The sequence below is a fragment of the Eleginops maclovinus genome, chromosome 2 (assembly GCF_036324505.1).
Source record: "Eleginops maclovinus isolate JMC-PN-2008 ecotype Puerto Natales chromosome 2, JC_Emac_rtc_rv5, whole genome shotgun sequence".
Lineage (NCBI taxonomy): Eukaryota > Metazoa > Chordata > Actinopteri > Perciformes > Eleginopidae > Eleginops > Eleginops maclovinus.
The window spans coordinates 13,890,130-13,909,351 of NC_086350.1; the positions used below are offsets into that span (position 1 = coordinate 13,890,130).

Genomic DNA, 19,222 nt, shown 5'->3' on the forward strand with positions numbered 1-19,222 from the left:
AACGATCAAGCCGACAGATGTCTAAACCTCAGCTGATGAGAAGTCTCCACTTGAATGAAATAATCAACAGTGTCAATTCCTGGATTCCTTTTGAAGCCCACCCATCCTCCCTCTCATTCTGCCGCAGTTTCCACTGCTGATCAGCATTATTGATTAGAGCCACGGCCTATAGAATGTGTCACACTTTTCTTGGAACAGGGAGGACAATCTTAAGAGTGTGCGCCAAGGTTCGGATGAAGACTAAACAGCTCACACATAAAGCCACGTACAAACACACACACACACACACACACACACACACACACACCATGGCAAGGCATACTTGAGTGTGTTAGAGAAATCAGGAGGCACACAGATCATGTTGAAGCTGAACCCAGGACTCTTTTCGCTGACATCCAATCTAGCACTCTGACCGCAAAGTGGAAGTGTGAGTGTACATGTGTGTTTCAATTCTTGACAACGAAGAACACCTAGTAGCATTCTGATGAGAAGTGAATTAATTAATTTAAGACAGAGGGAGATCAGGGTCTACCTACACCCAACACGTTGCATGAATCAATTGGATTTGGGTTCTATACCCACCTTGTGGTGATATAATGCATTACATCTAATATACAATCAACTTCAGATGGGTAGATTTTACTCTATTATGGTTTTTTTTCCTGACTAATTTATTGCTGTCATTGAATGACCATTTTGAATGTGTCCTTTAAAAACATGATGAGAACAGCAACCTTACCTCAGCTTGTTTAATAATAATGGAAGGTCTGGGAATTTGAGGATATTTCAGCTCCAGCTTGGGACTAAACTCTCCCTCCAGCTCATCGCCCTCTGAGCTCTGAGAGAGGCTATGGCAGGCCAGGGGGGACTCAAAGTAAAGGTCCTCATCTTCGCCTTGCAGGTGGCAGATTGAGATTGAGTTTGAGTTGGTACCATTTACTGTTATGGTCCTGGTTGAGTGATCTGAGATGCAGCTGACAGTCCTGTGAGGCTGCCTGTGCTGCTGCTCCTGTAGGCTGCATGGCAGGGCTTCTGGCTGGGACAGAATGGGATCTGCTGCTGGAATTCTGTTGTTATTTCTGCTTCGTCTAAAATTGTTTGGCTCCTGAGCAGGTGCTGGATCAGTGTTAGCATCAGACGGATTACCAAAACAGTGGCCCAGAGAGGAACAAGGGAGTCCATGCATGCTGGGGAATTCAGATATCACCAAAACAGACAATAAAATAAAACCTAAGTGCACTGACATCAGGTGGATCTGGTGCTTCCTGTTGTGTGGGGCAACATCAGTTTGTCAGAAATTGCTTTATGTACATTATTCAATACTTGAGCAGGTTATGAGATACCCAATAAGGAACTTGCATCCTTTCCTTTAAGTGAAAAAAAGGCTAATGGACTACATAAGAACTTTCAAAACATGTCCACACTTTTGAAGAGACATATGAAATAAATATCTCTTTATCCAGGGAAATCATTCAGTTTAATCCATGCCAACAAATATCCTCAGTGGTGTTTCAGCATGTCTTCTTTTCTTGTCATAGCAGCATTATCCAGCAGTAGCTATACTACTCGATCATCCGTTTATCCCAGACTTAACCTTAAAAGTCCAGACTGTGGCAGCATCTCTCGGTCAGTAGGTCAATCTGTCAATCTGTCATCACATTATTCTTTCTTTCTCTCAAAGATTAGAGATTCCCAGCATGCAGGGAGCGTCTTGGTGCTTCCTCTTTACAGCTTACTGTAGCCCTCTTGATAGCAGTTCATAGTCCCATTTCTGTGTTCTTGATGTGTGTGTGAGAGTCTCAGGGTTTGTGTGTATGTGAGCAGCAGTGTGTAAGTGCATGGTGTCTCATTACTTGACCAGGTAGTCCCTCGTCTGTTGTGAATTAGAGGCAGGGGTTGGGCCACAGGGACTCTGGTTACCATCTGATTCAGGGTCAGTTACAGATACACATGCACTAAACATCCTTGCTATTAATTAATGAACTCATCTGATCACAGAGCAGTGGCCTAGAGTGTAAAGGTTACTGGGGTGTTACAGATGGTTGAATATAAGAGGTCAAGTTACAGGCAAACACCGTAAGCGATAGGCTTCAGATGAGAAAGAGAAAGGAGGGGAGAGAGAAAGAGAGAGAGAGGGAGAGGGAGAGAGAGAGCTGCCCTTGGGTGCTGGGACCAGGCTTCTTAAATATTCATACAATCGCATAAAGCAGACTTTCATTAATAGTTGATCAAGCCTCGTCTGCTGGTAAAAACATCAAGCGAGCAATGTGACAAACATGCAGGTAATGAATGCAGTTGTGGTTGGTTTCAGGCATCTATCTTGGTTATCTCACCAGAACATCAACCACTTTCTGAATGCGGGCTCAAGTTTTTAGGTAAAAAGGTTTAGAAAACACAATTATATAGGCCAATAAAACTGAGAGTCTGTGTGGTAAAATCAGATCCGAAGTGATCCATCTTCGAAGCTTCATCAGGGGTAAGATATCTACCATTGAAATTGCCCGGGATGACCAATGTGAATTAAAACAGCATGCCTTGGCCATATAGAATATAAGGGGGCACACATTTGTGAAAAAACTACTACTGAATAACAGGTTAATAAAAGAGTAGAATTTATACAAACAATAAAATTGAATTGCACACGCAATTGGTTTGAATTACAGGTGCACTTTTGGTCCAAATGATAGTTCAAACGAATATGCTACATTGTGATCATGCTGCAGAAATATTTGAGATTCAAGCAAAGTACTATTGGTGCTGGCATTACACCAACGAAAGAAAAGGGAAAACTCATGTCAGGTGAGTTAAAATAGGAGGAATCCTGCGTGTTGGCGTATCAACAAAGGAAAGTCACGTGGAATGTTTCTTCAAACCTGGTGGTCCCAGGATCAGCACCTTGGACAGCGGTCAAAAACACCTCACTGTTTAATGCTATATTATAAAATTATTCCAAACCACGTCATATTATAAATAAAAACATAAAAATGTTTGTTCTAAAACTGTTTTAAATGAATCTAAACAATAAAGCTACCATGAAGCAGGATGATTTTAGGGCTGCTGTATTTGACTGCACAAGTCTCCCACATCTTGACCTGGAACTTTGTAGTAATATGCCCTCCATGATTTTTTTCATAGTGCAAATTCTTATCTATATTAATATTCCGTATTATGTGTTTTTTAGGTTTAGGCCACAAATCGGCTTGGTAAATTTAAGGCAATAAATCACCTTAGGTAGGTTTAAGCAACAAAACGATTTGGTCACATTAAGGGAACAAAGGAAGCTGAAGAGGAGAAACACTAAACTGGACCGGCTGTCTTACACGGAAGACACATTTGAAGAGTGTCCCCCTTACAAATTGAAACAGGGTGCGATCGTGAAACATGCATGAGCTCTTTTGTCTGAGGACGTAAACAGAGATATAGTGTCAGTAACCATTTACGAACTTAGAACGGATATAGTATCAAAAGTATGTCATAAAAAGCTTGTGATAACTTTCAAAACTGTTTTGAAAACAATTTTGAAACCATTTACATTTGATGTATAGGATACTTTTAGGAAACGTACACTGTGAAAAAGGGTAGAACATTGTTGAGAAAGAAAGCTGGATAATATTTTCCATTTGTGAAAGCACCATTAATGACATGTGACTCTTAAAGACATACATTGTTTCAGACCTGAACAGGATCTAATAGCATTTGTTAAAGAAAGAAAACAAGTGATTCCTTAGTGGTATTCCACTACCAAAACTTACAGTTTTAGACCCATATTGTTTTCACCTTCACCTCTCTAGAATAAAATCTGGCCCTTCTTAATCAACAGTTATTTAGTTTCCCCCCAGTACCCGGTCCAGGACTTTGTATCTCAGTAAATTCTGGGCTTACATTATAGTCAGATAAAAACCTATGTACAGCTTGAAGTAATGATGAAGGGTTAAAGAGCTCTGCTTCCCTCTGGTGGTCAGTGGTATGGACTGCAGTAATTACGGGTTTAGAACAATACACTGCAACCAGAGCTGTTTTCAAGATAAGGACAAATGCAACTCAATCCTTTCAAAACATCTTCCATAACCTTATAGAGACGTTAGCCTACAGATCCTACACATACTTCGATAGAGAGTTTAAATTAGCTCTCATTTAGTGAATCATTTTTATAAAATTTCACCCAAATTCCTCTAATTTTGGCTACAAATTGGATTGAGCATCACTTCTTTATTTCTCTCCAATCTGAAAGATAAAACAAATATTAATTTTCCCTGGGCGACGTCATTGTAGCGTCAGAGCCGGTGGTTGTAGGAGACACATACAGCTTCATCAAGTGAGCATTTCCAGCCAGAAAAGAACCAGATCTAGGCCTATTACTGTTTTGCCTTCAAAATAAAGTGACAATATGGTTCCATGTGAAGGGTACACTAAGTCAATGAACACTTAAGTGTATACAAATAAAACTCAAGTCATTCATAAATAAAAGATACAAGAAGGAATCATTTTACTATTGGGCAATTATTTCCCCAAACATGCGTCACGACTGTTATTTTGAAAACATCAACCGGAAGTACAGTTTTATTCTGCCCTGCTTGATGTGGTCAGGCAGCCCTGGAGTGCACAGTCTGAGGATAATCGCAGGTGGTGGATGGTTACAATCTGCCGACGAGAAACTGGAGAAGCAGGTGTCGATTAGTATCTGACACATACATTTAATCTGGCTCAGGTTTATGCTAAAGTCATCTGTCTTGGATTGACGCGTTTGTGTTGTTCGCCCCCTCGATCACAATGCGGTCCTCGGCTTGGTTTGTCGCCAAATGCGCTCTCATCCTCTGCGCGCTCCGGTTGATTGACGGGGCTAAAGGACAGCGGCAGTGTATCGAGGTGAGAGATGCTACAATCGATCAATAAGGCTGTCATCTGGTTTCACTGCTTATTGTTAAATCTTAACATTACAGAAAGGCACAGATCAGGCTGCTGCTGAACAAACTGACAGTGAGTTGGTAATCCAGTAACCACATCAAATACGATTAGAAATTGATGACACGTTTCCGGGCAGATTTATGGTATGATGTTTAAAATCATCATCGCACAGCAGGTGGCAAGACAAATGCACCTTTGTCTTTGGTCTATTTGTAAAGAGAGTAAGTCCGTATAACATAGGGAGCATGAATCTCTGCTGAGGTCTGTTGTATGTTGAACTTCGCTACTCAGTCCTGTTCAGCCTGTTATCAGTTTCCTGCATGGAGTGGCCTTTCCTTCCCTCTGGTCTGGCTCAGCTCAACACCTCCTTAGTCACATAGCAAACAGTCCCGAGATAGAGGAGCAACATTCCTTTAAATGATTTGCTCAATCTCTCTTTTCACACTGATTTACAGATTTCTGCAGCTCTCCAGTGAAGGGCTACCTGGTGTTTAAAGTTCTTGGAGCCTATGACATTATATCTTGGTCTAAAGCCCAGGAAATGCAGTCAGGAGTAGAGACTGTCATCTGGAAGTGTGGCAGATGAGATATTGAAAGTCTGCCAGATCAGTTATTGACCACAGCTCTTGTATGAGTAACACAGGATAATACTGCAACAGAGTAGAGAATACATTTGTCTTAGAATATTTTCTTGTGTCTGTAATCACTAAGTCATTTAAAGGTTGAGTTTTGTTGACAATTCTGCTCGATTTGGCCTCTTTCTCTTCATCATCAGTGTGACTGAGCTTTTTCTCCAGACCAACAGACACCAGTGAAAATCATTTCCCACACAACAGCCTGCATGTGCTGCAGTGTCAAAATCTGGTTGGTGTCAAGATGCAACATTATGTAAACTGTAGGAAATTAGGCCACCGTCCACTGTAGACAGCAAGATTGTCTGTTGAGGCAAGATCATCAAGCTAATGGTTTTTACTCTTGACCACAGATTAAACATCTTATTATCAAATGTCTTAATTGTGCCTCCTTAAAATTTGAAAAGCTGTTGGTAAAATCTCCTCCACCAGCTGCCACCCCCCTGCTTCCATCACCATGGAGATGGTATGTTGTATATCCACAGCAGAAGAGTGGATGGGCTTGAGTGTTATCACATCATAGCAGGCAGTCATGTTTTAAAAGCTTTGAGCAGCTGGATAGGGAAGTTCATTTCTAGAGCAACAACACCAGCTAGTTATTCACCACTGATGCATTCTCACCCAGAGTGAGATGACTCAGGGCTCTGGTGGGTGTAGGCCTCTTGCGGTGTGATGTTTACTGACCTGACTGGCCTACATTTGCCTATTGTTTGGGTCCTAGACTGTCGTGGCCACTGATTTCTTGTGTGTGTGTGTGTGTGTGTGTGTGTGTGTGTGTGTGTGTGTGTGTGTGTGTGTGTGTAATTGGCAGACTGATTACTACTATGAGTACACAGAGTGTGACAGCACAGGATCTCGCTGGAGAGTGGCCATCCCTCAGAGCCCTGGGGCCTGCCCAGGACTACCAGAGCCTGTACGTGGCACAGAGTGCAGTAAGTATTTGTTTGGTTTGTGTGTGTGGTACTAAAAGTTGATGTGTGTGTCTTAGCTTCTTATCAGTATCCTGATATTTCTGTCACTACATCATGACTGAGCCCGTTTGAACGTACCACAACAAAGCACAAAGAAAAGCCATAGGCCAAAAGGTACTGCAGTTTTCGAGGCTTTGCAAACTCCCACAGACATTCGTTCACAATCATACCGAGACTGCCATGAAATGTGCCATCTGCGCAGTAAAAAGTAACATTCACACACCGCTGGCCATGCAATTGGGAGCAATTTGGGGTTAATTATCTTGCCCTAAAACACATTGATATTTTGATTGCTGGAGCTGTGGATCGAACCAACTACCTTCCGGGTGAAGGACTATTTTCCCACTTGTCACAGCTGCAAAATACTGAACACATAAATGCTTTTCACTTAATTGGTAATGAGCCATGGTGTCGCACACAATAATGGTATGTGTCTAATATGAGACAGAAACTAATGACAGATGTTGGTGGCACTTCAACATCTGTCATAATGGGGAATGACGTTTTCTCAGTTATTAATGATTAGAAGTGGATGCTTTTCAATAGGCACAGTTATTCAGAGGCCCATGTAATTATTTGAGTATTTGTCAGAGCTGGATTGTTTGCCATGGAAACAGATAAGTAAGTAAGTTGTGAGTCACAGGCAGTATGTCTTTGTTGAGAGAGGGGTGCTAACAAAAATGTTAATAGTGGTGAAAGGTGCCTTTATCATGATAGATCAAGGAAGGCAGGAAGTTGTGTTATAGCACACTAATGATCAACAAGACGAAGAAGTCTACTCTTTGTCAGATCTCCCAGGACAAGTTTGCCCTGTGATGTCATAACACCACTTCACTTATGGCTCAGCTCAGATAAAAATAATAATCAGAATCAGAAGATTTTAAGTGTGTAAGATTTGAACATAAACCACTCACAGAATACGCTGCATTTCAATGGACAGCCAGTGGTTTTTTTACATTGATATGTTGCATATGTATGAAAGGTACACTATTCATATGATAACAAAGGATCATTATCCTGACATGTTGCACCACATGCATGTAGCCATTGTCATCTTCTTGTGGCACATCTGTGTTTTGTTATTTGGACATGCTCTTTGTGCCTTTTTTGACACTTGTTTCCTTGTAGTCATTTAAAAAACTATCCTGCACGGGATATTATGATTGCCCCATATTGCATTGCATGATGCAAAGACGATGTCAACAATAAATTAATCTATCTATAAACCAAATCACAGCGCCCATTAAAACATACTACTTACTCTCACAGTGTGCTACAAAAATTCTCTAACCGCACACATGTTGCTTTGGTTGATTTTAAGCATAAAGAAGCATAACAATGGCATTCCACGAGCTCAGGTATGAAGAAAAGCTCAGGGTCAAAAAGAAATGAGGGCTAAACAAGGAAAAGTTAAAAGTCAAGTAAGGATTAAGTTCCCTGATCACTGTGGCTGAATGCTGCAGTGATTTGCGTGATAATCTGTTTTTCATGTTTAGTCTCTTCGTAAGTCTAAATTGTGTATATGTCTTTTGAATAATGCAAACATGGTTGAAAAATAAACGTGTGATTTTCTTCTGGTTTCCACCACTCTGTACCTCCCTCTGTGTCATCCAGCCTTCTCATGCAAAGCCGGGGAGTTTCTCGAGATGTTGTCTCAGGAGTGTACGCAGTGTGCAGCAGGAAGCTACTCCCTCGGAAGCGGCATCCGCTTCGACCAATGGGATGCCATGCCTGCTGGTTTCAGTAGCCTGGCAACCTCACTGGAAAACAGTCCCCACGGAGATGACAAGCTCACCTGCAACAGGTATGTCAGTAGGACACAACAAAAACTAGACATGTAATTGTGTGTGTATAATTTCAGGGTTTCAAGGTTTCATTGGTCATATGCACAGCATATACAATGTATATTTTGGCAATGAAAATCTTATATCCCATGCTCCTCCAACAGCTCAACATACATGGTGCAAATAAGATAAATAAAATAGTGCAAAAGAGAGAAGAATATTTACAGTAACAACAATAAAGATTTAAGGATGTAAAACATATGTGGAATACATTGAAAGTATTTAAATACACTGTACAGTAATTTAAATACTTTACACTGTTGAATGAGGAGGTATGGACAGATGCATATATTACATATAAACAGATGTATATGGCAGATATGTATAATATATAGATATATATATATATGTATATATATGTGTACTATAAACAATATACTATAAACAGATGTGAGTAGACAATCACAGAGCCCAGGAGTTCAGCAGTCTTATAGCCTGTGGTATAAAACTGTCTCTGAGTCTGGTGGCCTTGGTCCGGATGCTGCGGTACCGTCTGCCAGACGGCAGCAGACAGAACAGATTGTTGCTGGGGTGATGGGGGTCCTTTATTATCCTACCGGCCTTCTTCCTGCACCACTGGGTGTAGAGGTCCTCCATGGATGGCAGCTCCGTCCTGGTGATGTGCTGAGCAGTTTTCACCACCCTCTGTAGAGTCTTACGGTTGAGGGCGGTGCAACTGCCATACCAAGCGGTGATGCAGCCAGTCAGGATACTCTCGATGGTGCACCTGTAGAAGTTGCAGAGTATCCTGGAGTCAATGTTGAACTTCCGCAGCCTGCGGAGGAAGAAGAGCCGCTGTTGAGCCGTCTTGGATATGACCCTGGTGTGATGTGTCCATGTCAGGTCCACACTGATGTTTACCCCGAGGAACCTGAAGCTGCTGACTCTCTCCACAGGAGTCCCGTCGATGGTGATGGGTGTGTGTGCTTCTCTCTGCCTCTTCCTGTAGTCTACAATCAGCTCCTTTGTTTTGCTGACGTTGAGATGGAGGTTGTTGTCCTGGCACCAAGATGTCAGGGCTCTGACCTCCTCTCTGTACGCTGTCTCTTCGCCGTCTGTGATCAGGCCGATGACGGTCGTGGCGTCAGCAAACTTGATGATGGTGTTGGAGCTGTGTGTGGCCACGCAGTCGTGCGTGAACAGGGAGTAGAGGAGAGGGCTGAGCACACAACTCTGAGGGGCTCCGGTGTTGAGGGTCAAGGTGGAGGATGTGATGTTCCCCATCCCCACTGCCTGGGATCTGCCCGTCAGGAAGCTCAGGATCCAGTCACAGAGGGTGCTGTTGAGCCTAAGGTCCCTGAGCTTAATGATGAGCGTGGAGGGCACAATGGTGTTGAATGCTGAACTGCAGTCAATGAACAGCATTCTCACATAGGTGTTCCTCTGGTCCAGGTGGGAGAGGGCAGTGTGGAGGGTGAGGGAGATGGCATCATCCGTGGACCTGTTTGCCCTGTAGGCAAACTGCAGGGGGTCCAGTGAGTCAGGGAGGGAGGAGGTGATAAAAGTTTTGACTGACCGCTCAAAGCACTTCATAATGATGGAGGTGAGTGCAACTGGGCGGTAGTCATTGAGACAGATGGGTTTTGTCTTTTTGGGGAATGGGACAATGATGGACTCATAAAACATGTGGGGATTACAGACTGGAGCAGTGACCTATTGAAAATGTCTGTGAACACATCTGCCAGCTGAACTGCACACACCTTGAGAGCACGGCCAGGGATGCCATCAGGTCCAGGAGCCCTGTGTGCGTTGATCCTTTTCAGAGATCTACACACATCTGCACTGGTTAAAACCAATGAGCAGGGATCCTGGGCCTTCTGTGCCTCCACAGCCGGGGGCCTCTCAAAGCGATAAAGAATCATACACCATTTTTGTCTTACAGTTCTTCTTGGGTGCCTCAAGGAAACTACCTGGAGTCCAACAGGGATGAATGCACAGTCTCTCTCATCTATGCTGTTCATCTGAAGAAACAGGGCTCTGTCAGCTTTGAGTACCAGTATCCAGACAACAACCTGCTGTTTGAGTTCTTTGTGAGTTTTAAATGTTCATTATCTTTTTGCTCCTGGAAAATGATAACTGTGGAGGCTGTCTGTTTTTTTTTAATACTTGCCAGCCATATTTTTTCAGATTGCCTGTAGAGTACTGCATTTTCTTTATTTGTTAAATGATTACCCTAAAAATGTAATGGGCACAGTTATAATGTTAATGGCAAAAATGATTGATATAAGTAAAAAATAGCCTAGATTATCATCACTCTAATTTGAGCTATCAATCAGACGGCATATTATACTATGTGAGACCTAAATCTCTGTTCCCAGGAATTTGTTAATATAAATCTTCTTGGTGGGAATACATCATAGCAGTAAAAACAAACACAATTTGGCTATCTATATTGAACTGAGGACCTTTTTTTCCACATTTAATTTTTCAATAAAAATGCCCCTACAACAACACTCAATCCTACCATGAGACAAACATTAATGTCAGTACTTCACTATGTTGCATTGAATGCTTGAATTTCCATAATGGATATTGTTGTTGAGAGGTTCAGCTGATGGACGCTGATGATTTGTCTGTGTTTAGATCCAGAATGACCAGTGTCAGGAGATGGATCAATCTGCTGATACCAAGTGGCTCAAGCTCACCAATCATGGTGAATGGGCGACACATACAGTAAGTTTTTCATGCTGGAAAATTAACAGCAGCCTCTGAGGAAACGGTTCTGACAACTGGCCTCCTAAATGAAATGTGTTGAACTCAGGCGGAGCAGTGACAAAAGGGTGGATACAAGCAGGAAGCCTATTAGTAAACATGAACAGGCAGGCATCATTTATTATTGACTCCAGTATTTTCCAAGGCACACTGGGAAATGAGTTGCTATGATAGATCAGTTCTGGCACTGTGTGGATAAGGGTTATGTTGAGTGAGGATATTTAGGTGGAATAATTGTATATTTAGATTTACCTGTTATACTTCTTAGTTGATGTGTCCAAGGAAATGCTTCTACTAGATGGTTCATTAAAGGAGCAATTTAGTCTGCATACTGTATGTAGCATTTGTTATGGCAGCATAGATTTGTGTCACTTTAATTTACATCCTTTATACAACAATCTTATCACATGGTTCTTTTCTCAACTTTGATTTAACCAATGGTAATTTGAAACGTATCTTTAGAATATCTTGATTCAGTGCCATTTTCCTATCCATTAAAGCTCTTTGCATTCATTTTCTTGTATATAGGTATATGAACTACTGACTGTTTTCAGATTTTAATTTCAGAATACTCGTCATGCAGCTTTATTTCCATGTACTTGATGCAGCGAGAGTGCAGCTCGGGCATTTTGGCTGCTCTGTTACAATAATTTTAGATGGCACATCTCATTAATTGTAACCGCTAAAAGCAAAGACAGACTTATAGGCTCTCTTATCAGCTGTAATGGCTTTGTCAATGCTTGATTAATAATCCATTTAATCATGTGTATTCTAGGTGAGCCTGAAATCTGGCACCAACATCCTTTACTGGAGGACAGGTGGGGTCCTGATGAGGACCAAAGGGGCAAAGCCTGCTTTGCTGAAAAATATTCAGATCGAAGGTCAGAATCACATTCCCATCTCTTGCCCAGCTCCTTGCTGCAATCCATGATTAATTAATACTTTTATTAAATATTGTTTACCAGGAGTTGCCTACACATCAGAGTGTTTCCCCTGTATGCCGGGGACGTTCAGCAGAGTCCCAGGCTCCACCACATGTGATCCCTGTCCACGCAACACCTATTCTGGCCACGGTGCCAGCTCCTGCACCCTCTGTAACACTACCACTGAATATGCAGGTAGGAAGGCACTCCAATATGCAGAAAAGATGTGCAGTATTTCACATTCACCCAAATGGTGAAGCTCTGAAACATAAAAATGAAACTGCAGTGCATTGTTCTGTATAGCCTAATTCTTATCAGTGCTGCTCACAGCTGCATACACAGCTGAAGCATGGAGAGAGGAGCGTGTCCTATTTTCAGCCACTTTTTAACTTCAGATGAAAAAAGATGCTTATTAGTTTTGTGTGGAGGACTTGTGTGATTGCAAGGGAGTAGCACATTTAGCAGATGGGGTAGCAAGTGCGTGCTCAATTGTTTTTCATAGCTCCTATTGCACTTACATTTAACAGATTTTGTTTAACAAGAAATGCTATTTCTGATGATGCAAGTGATTTGCTCCCGGATCTATTTTAGTATATTTCTCTACAGGGATTTCCTAGAATACATTTCCACATGTAAGGCATGTCACTGTAGACCCTGTCTAAGAGGCAATGCAATTGCTAGCTATTCAAAGTCAACATAACGTACGTTATTATAACATAAATCTGACTGCTCTGACAGCTTTTGTCCATTTTTTGACATTTGAGATTATTTTATCCTCCTTAATTTGTGTTAAAATGTCTAGAGCATTCAGAACGTTAGACATATTTAATTCAGTACACCTCTTGATGCATATTTTATGATTCCTTTGCTTCACTGCTGTGTTTCTTTCTATTCCTCTTCCTCCCTGTGATACTGTTTTTTTTTTTTTTACTATAGTACACATTTTCTATAAATTCCAAAATCTATTCTGGATTATATTAGTTAGTATTAGATACAGTATTTAGTTTTTTGCCAGTGTGGTTTAATGTTGCCCTGTCCTACTTTTTCAAGCTGAAGGATCTGCTCTGTGTAAAGAAAAACCTCCATGTTCCAGGAAAGACTATTTCCAATTCCACACAGCATGTGATCACGAAGGAAAGGTAAGAGAATAGAGGCCAGCTACACATTAAATACCCAGAGAAGTGCCATTGTGTAATCACAGTTTCTGTTCTACTTCATCACCCTCCTTCTCTGTGTGATTTCAGACACAGATCATATATAAGTGGATTGAACCTAAAATCTGTCTGGAGGGTGTGACTGGAGCCGAGTCTTTGCCTCCAAGTGGAAAAAGGGAGCCCTGCCCCCCCTGTAACCCGGGTTTCTATAACAATGACACGGCCACCTGCTCACCATGCCCACCTGGGACCTATTCTGATGGGATGAAACGTACTGAGAGCTCTGTTGATCTATATTTGAATCCTCCCTTCTATCTACTTTTGTTTTCCTAATTGTTTTTTTTAATTGTGTTTATCCCTCAGCATGTACGTTGTGTCCAGCAGGCACTGAGCCCAGCTTGGGTTATGAGTATAAATGGTGGAATGTTCTTCCTCCTACAATGAAGACCTCCTGTTTCAATGTGGGCAACTCAAAATGTGACAATATGAATGGTGGGTATCCTTGCACGATATTTCCTGTAATGTTTTTGCTCTTTGGTTCTTGCAATCTTTATGCCTTTTTGAAAGGAGCAATATTGGATAGATACGCTTATTTACTTTCTTGACGAAAGTAAGCTGTAAAGATTAATACCACAATGTCTATTGAGGAGATGGTTAGCTTAGCTTAGCACAAAGTCTGTTAGTAGGGCGAGAAGATCTTCCTGCATCCTTTTAAAGGTAACCTAGTCCGCCTGTGAGCACCTTTCAACTCACCTTAACACATTATGAATTTGACGAGTTCTTGGACAGGGGCAGTAACTTTCTTGAGTCTTCACTGGCAACCTCACGATGACAACAACAATCCAGAAATAGTCCATCACATAGCCCCAAGGAAAACAACATCACCTTGTTTTCACACTTTCAGACTTGTATTGGTGTCCCCCAGTTACCAGTCTTTATTCTTTGTTTTAATCCCAATTTGATTCCAAGAAAGCAAATACGATTATTGTATGCATTGTGATGGTAAATAGGCTGTACTCATATAGCGCTTTATCGGGTCTTTTCGACCCATCAAAGTGCTTAACATACTACAAGTAATTCACCCATCCACACCTCATTCATGCAGAGCAGTACCTCTTGCTCTAGGGAAGCTAACATTCATACACATTCATACACTGTTGGCCATGGCATCAGGGTTAAGTATCTTGCTCAAGGATACATTGACATGTTGACTGCACAGGCTGGGATCAAACCCACAACTTTCAGTTTGAAAGACTACTGTACTTCCTTGCAGCCACCTATCCATTATTGGGGGTGGACTATCATCTCAAACTATATAGATCTTTAAATAGCTGTGAGTGGTGTGGATTTGTTCTGTGTTTTAGGCTGGGAAGTGGCAGGTGATCATATCCAGAGCGGAGCAGGGAGCTCTGATAATGACTACCTCATCCTCAACATCCATATTCCTGGCTTCAAGTATGTAACTTCATGTTGTGTTTTTCAGTCTCCGTCACTTTCCTCCCTCAGCTGTCTGTTTCTTTTTGCTTTGACTTAATTCCACTCTTCTCTGTTTGCGTCTGCCCCCAGGCTCCCTACTTCCATGTCAAGCCATGCTGGGACAGAGTTTGGTCGCATCACATTTGAATTTGAAACTGTGTGTGTAGCTGACTGCGAGCTCTACTTCATGATGGTGAGGAACGCTCTTGCTAAATGTTTTGCGCTAGATGAATATTGCTATGTGGGTGATGTGAACTCAATGGTTTTGTTTCTGTTTAGGATGTAAACAGGAAGAGTACTACTGTTGTGGAATCATGGGAGAGAACAAAAACAAGACAGACGTACACACACGTCATGACAAAGAATGCCTCTGTTTCCTACACCTGGGCTTTCCAGAGGACCAACCAACCTTCAGATGTAAGTATGAGTTGTGTACTTTCAATGATTTTTACATTACCAGTCATCACACGTCCCCCCTGAATGCCTTTCTTAAAGAAGATGATCCAACAAGTTCACATCAATATAATTGCATTGTTCCACTTATGGTTGTCCTAAACTAAAAATATTCTGGGTTTACTAACAATATGATTCATACCACTAATCAATTAGCTGATTTAATTGCCAGATCGATAAAACTCAATCGTTTCTTAATAAAGAATCATGCAAAAATGAATGTCCTCATCTTTTTGAAACAAGATTGAAGTTCACTTCAAAATGACCTAGGATTTAGTCAGTTGGTCCTTCAAAAAAATCAGGAAACCTGACCTTATGTCTGGTGGTTCCACCCAGAAATAAGAAAACTTCCTGGGGTCTTGTAGTTATGTAAATCCACTCCACACTTGGTACACCTAACACTCCCTCATGTTGGTTGTTAAAGATACTATCTGACATGGTGTTAGTTCAAGGTGTTTCAACCAAAGCCCTACTTTATCTCTGCTCTAAAAAGGGGAAGCTTGAATCATTAACCTATCCTTTTTAAAGCACTTGTTTTCAGGAAAGAGGGCATTTCAAGTGAGGGCAGAACTTATTTTTGTTAAAGTAACAAATCCTATCGAATCCAGTCGTGTTAAAGGGTTGTTGTAAGAGTCTCTTGAAAAAGTTTTTTTTGTATAACCTTCTCTCTCTGGTGCTCTCTAAGGTACGACAGTTTGTCAACGACGTGGTGCGCATCTACTCTATCTCTGTGAGTAATGCGATGGATGGGGTGTCGTCTGGGTGCCGTGCTTGTGCCCTCAGCACCCAACCCACCAGCTCGATGTGTGTGCCGTGCCCACCTGGACACTACATAGACGCACGCACCAGCCAGTGCACAGAGTGTCCACAAAACACTTACCTCGTCCCTCACGCCATGCCAGGACCAGACGCCTGCAAACCCTGTGGAGCGGGCAGCAAGAGCGACAAGGTATCGAGCCGACCCTATCAGCAGTTTTTGTGGAACTTTTTTAAATGTGTCTGTATGATACAAATCATAACCTTGTCTTTATGGGGTTTTTTTTTCTACAGGACCACAGTTTATGTTACAATGACTGTCACTTCACCCACGCAGAGGGCAATGTAACTCTGACTTATAACTTCAGCCTCCTCGGGTCTGTAGGATCGCTGTTAAACGGCCCCAGCTTTACTTCCAAAGGAACCAAATACTTCCACCACTTCAATATCAGCCTGTGTGGAGGAAAGGTGTGAAGAGCTGAAAACACACATTCATATGAAGGGAAAATACAGTGAAAAGTGTGTGTATAAATGCAATGCCCTTGCTTTTTGCTCTCTTTCTTTGTTTAAGGATCAGTTAGCAGTATGCACAGACAATGTAACAGACCTCTCCGTCAACGACGCCCAGAGAGAGAAAGGTGAAGGAGCCAATGCTGTGAAGACTTTCATTTGTCAGTCAACAGTGATCCCTGCGACTGGACGAGGCTTCCACACAGCGCTCGCTTCACAGTCCATTAACCTTGCTGACACTTTCCTTGGTTAGTGAGCATAAGATGCACACACGGAGAACTACATTTGGTGTTAGTTATACTGCTGTTGTTCCTTTAAAAGATAGAAAGGCAAAAACATGTTGGTCTTTCAATTTCAATTACGTGTTTGAAGAGAAAATCGAGGACACACTAATTGCGCATTCACACATTAAATGAATAATTCTCTGTATTATTAACAGGAGCGACAGTTGACAGTACACTGGATGGAATAAGGGCAAGCCCAGAGAGCTATCCCCAGAGCTCCAAGAAAGTCCCTGATATCAACTTCTATTATAGGTACTTTTTTTATTTCATACGTTTTTTTCTGTGTGGTGAAGATGTAGTGCTAAAAAGGTCTGATGTGCTTTCTGTATTATCCAATCGAAAGATCCTTGGAGGCGACCTCATCTTGTGAGTCAGGTCGGAGCGCAGTGGTGACACTTCGCTGTAACCCAGAGAAGAGCACTAAAGGAGAGCTCTCAGTTCCCAGGTATCTGTTCCTGCTTCTCCCACTCCCTGTCTAATATCTCATGTAACTGTAAGCTGTGATGTGCTGCAGAAGTGACAGCTTGTGTTTGGATGTTACAGTCAGTGCCCTGCAGGAACCTGTGACGGCTGCACCTTTCACTTCCTATGGGAGAGCTCAGGAGCCTGTCCTACATGCACAGAGAGAGACTACCATCAGATAGAGGGAGCGTGCAAGGGAGGACAGCAGGTGGGTGTGGACAAATTGAGAAAGTGCTGTGATAGTGTTGCTGTGTTCTTTTTTAGTAAAGGATTTGAAATAAAAACAATGCACTGGCTGCTTATTTTAAGCCCATCCTATTGGCTGTGTAGAATTTAGACTGTTTTTTCTACCCCAGCCAATACTGATGCCAACACCCCTACCAATGAAAGTCAACACTTTACATGTCTGTGTTTCACTTGAAATGCAGTGTGCTTGAGTTAAGCCATTTGAAGTCTCCTCATAGTTTCTGACTGCTTGTGAGAGAAGTGTTTATTTTCTGTGGCTTATTTCATTCTTTATGTTCATCCTCAGGCCCTGCTGTATGTGTGGACTGAACCAAAGCTGTGTATGGGAGGTATGACCCTGCCTGAAAAGAAAACGTTGCCCTGTGCTGGTATGGAGTTCTGGGTTCAGCTGGGTGGAGGGCTCGGGGCTTTCACCGCAGTGCTGCTCGTTTCCCTCACCTGCTACTTCTGGAAGAAAAACAAAAGGTACGATTCCCTTTTGTTCTTCCTCAACACTTGTTTCCTGTCTTCATCACCTTCCTTTTTTTTGCTTTCTTTTTTCTTTTCCTATTGCCCCTCTTTCCCCTTTTCACTCTATTCTCTTATTTTCTTCCTTCCTAATTTTTCCTTCTTTCCTTCCTCCCTACTTCATGCCACTTACTCTTTTCTGCCTTATTAATGTGTTTTTTGAACCTCTCTTATTTTTTTCCCACCTGCTTGACTTATTATTTACTTACTTTACTTCTTACTCTCCTCTGAACTCCTGTTGTTCGATCCTTTCCCTCTTGCCATCCTTTACCTGTCACATATCAGCTTTTGTCAGGACAAAACTATATATTTTCGCCACAGTATTGATTCTGTCACTTGTTTCTCTGCTAGGTTGGCGTACAAGTACTCCCGATTGGTGATGTCTGCCAATAAAGAGTGTGAGATGCCTGGAGCTGACAGCTGTGCAGTGATGGAGGGAGAGAATGAGGGAGACATGGAGGATGAAGTTGTGTACAAAAAACATTCACTACTTGGCAAACTGAAAGCCATAGCATCCAAGGTGAGAGTCACAGCATCATTCTTTTACAGTGAGACAGTCTTTGGAAAAAGCCTAGAATATGTTATTGAGAAATGATTCTGTTTGTTATTCGATTTCAGGGAAACGGAGAGAACTATGAACATGTGCAGCTGAACTCATCTCAATCAAAAGCGTTGGTGTGGAGCTAGAAAAGTGGTAAGGCGAGGGGAGAGATTTGACCCTCATGGGACTTTTCACTGAATAACCACTTTAGCCAACCACCCCCTTTACGAGCTATGGTACCTGGAGAACAAACTGTGTGTACATATATATATATACACACATCATGTATCAAGAGCCAGGTTCAGAGAAGTCGCAAAAACATGGTGGCCTTAAAGTTCGGTATGACAGAACCGTCCACTGAAAGCAAAGTGCTGGGAGGCAGGTGTGTGAGTTAGACCCTTTCTGGTTGTATTCTGATTCAAAGTGTGACAATGAGTTAGAATAGCTCAGGGTACGACAAAGACCTATTTGATTGATGTTCTGTCCTACTTTCATTCATTCTGTGTTGTGTCTAATGTGTGTGTTTTCATCTCACTTTAACGTTTACACAGACTGCTATATTCTGTCCAATTTGAGGTCCTACCTTCATCGTTTGTTTTTTCTGCTTAGTTGATATTGTTGTATTGCGGAAAAGCGCACTGCTGACCAATTGGAAATGATGATGTCATATTATGCAGATGAAGTTGTGGTGGTGAGTGTGTATGTCGGTCAAATAAATGATGATGTATTTATGTATAAACAGAGACAGTTTGATTGATTCTCTTGCCAAGCGATTATTTTGGGAGATCCTATGCAAGGCCTTGAGACAGATGTGTTTAATTTGAATTGCGGGTGGTATGAAATAGA

At 41.9% G+C, this 19,222-nt stretch overlaps 1 protein-coding gene across 1 annotated transcript; it reads left to right on the forward strand.

Annotated features, from left to right (window-relative positions):
- The first annotated feature begins 4,614 nt into the window (after positions 1 to 4,614).
- On the forward strand, positions 4,615 to 19,129 carry elapor2a (endosome-lysosome associated apoptosis and autophagy regulator family member 2a). The gene is made up of 22 exons (XM_063874551.1): positions 4,615 to 4,866; positions 6,349 to 6,469; positions 8,123 to 8,312; positions 10,235 to 10,382; positions 10,936 to 11,025; positions 11,840 to 11,945; positions 12,030 to 12,182; positions 13,038 to 13,126; positions 13,232 to 13,412; positions 13,505 to 13,633; positions 14,506 to 14,596; positions 14,708 to 14,810; positions 14,897 to 15,034; positions 15,756 to 16,019; positions 16,121 to 16,294; positions 16,398 to 16,584; positions 16,776 to 16,872; positions 16,964 to 17,065; positions 17,164 to 17,290; positions 17,615 to 17,793; positions 18,187 to 18,355; positions 18,454 to 19,129. The coding sequence occupies exons 1-22, from the start codon at positions 4,771 to 4,773 to the stop codon at positions 18,520 to 18,522; spliced, it is 3,003 nt and encodes a 1,000-aa protein (XP_063730621.1). The 5' UTR covers positions 4,615 to 4,770; the 3' UTR covers positions 18,523 to 19,129.
- Positions 19,130 to 19,222: the final 93 nt, after the last annotated feature.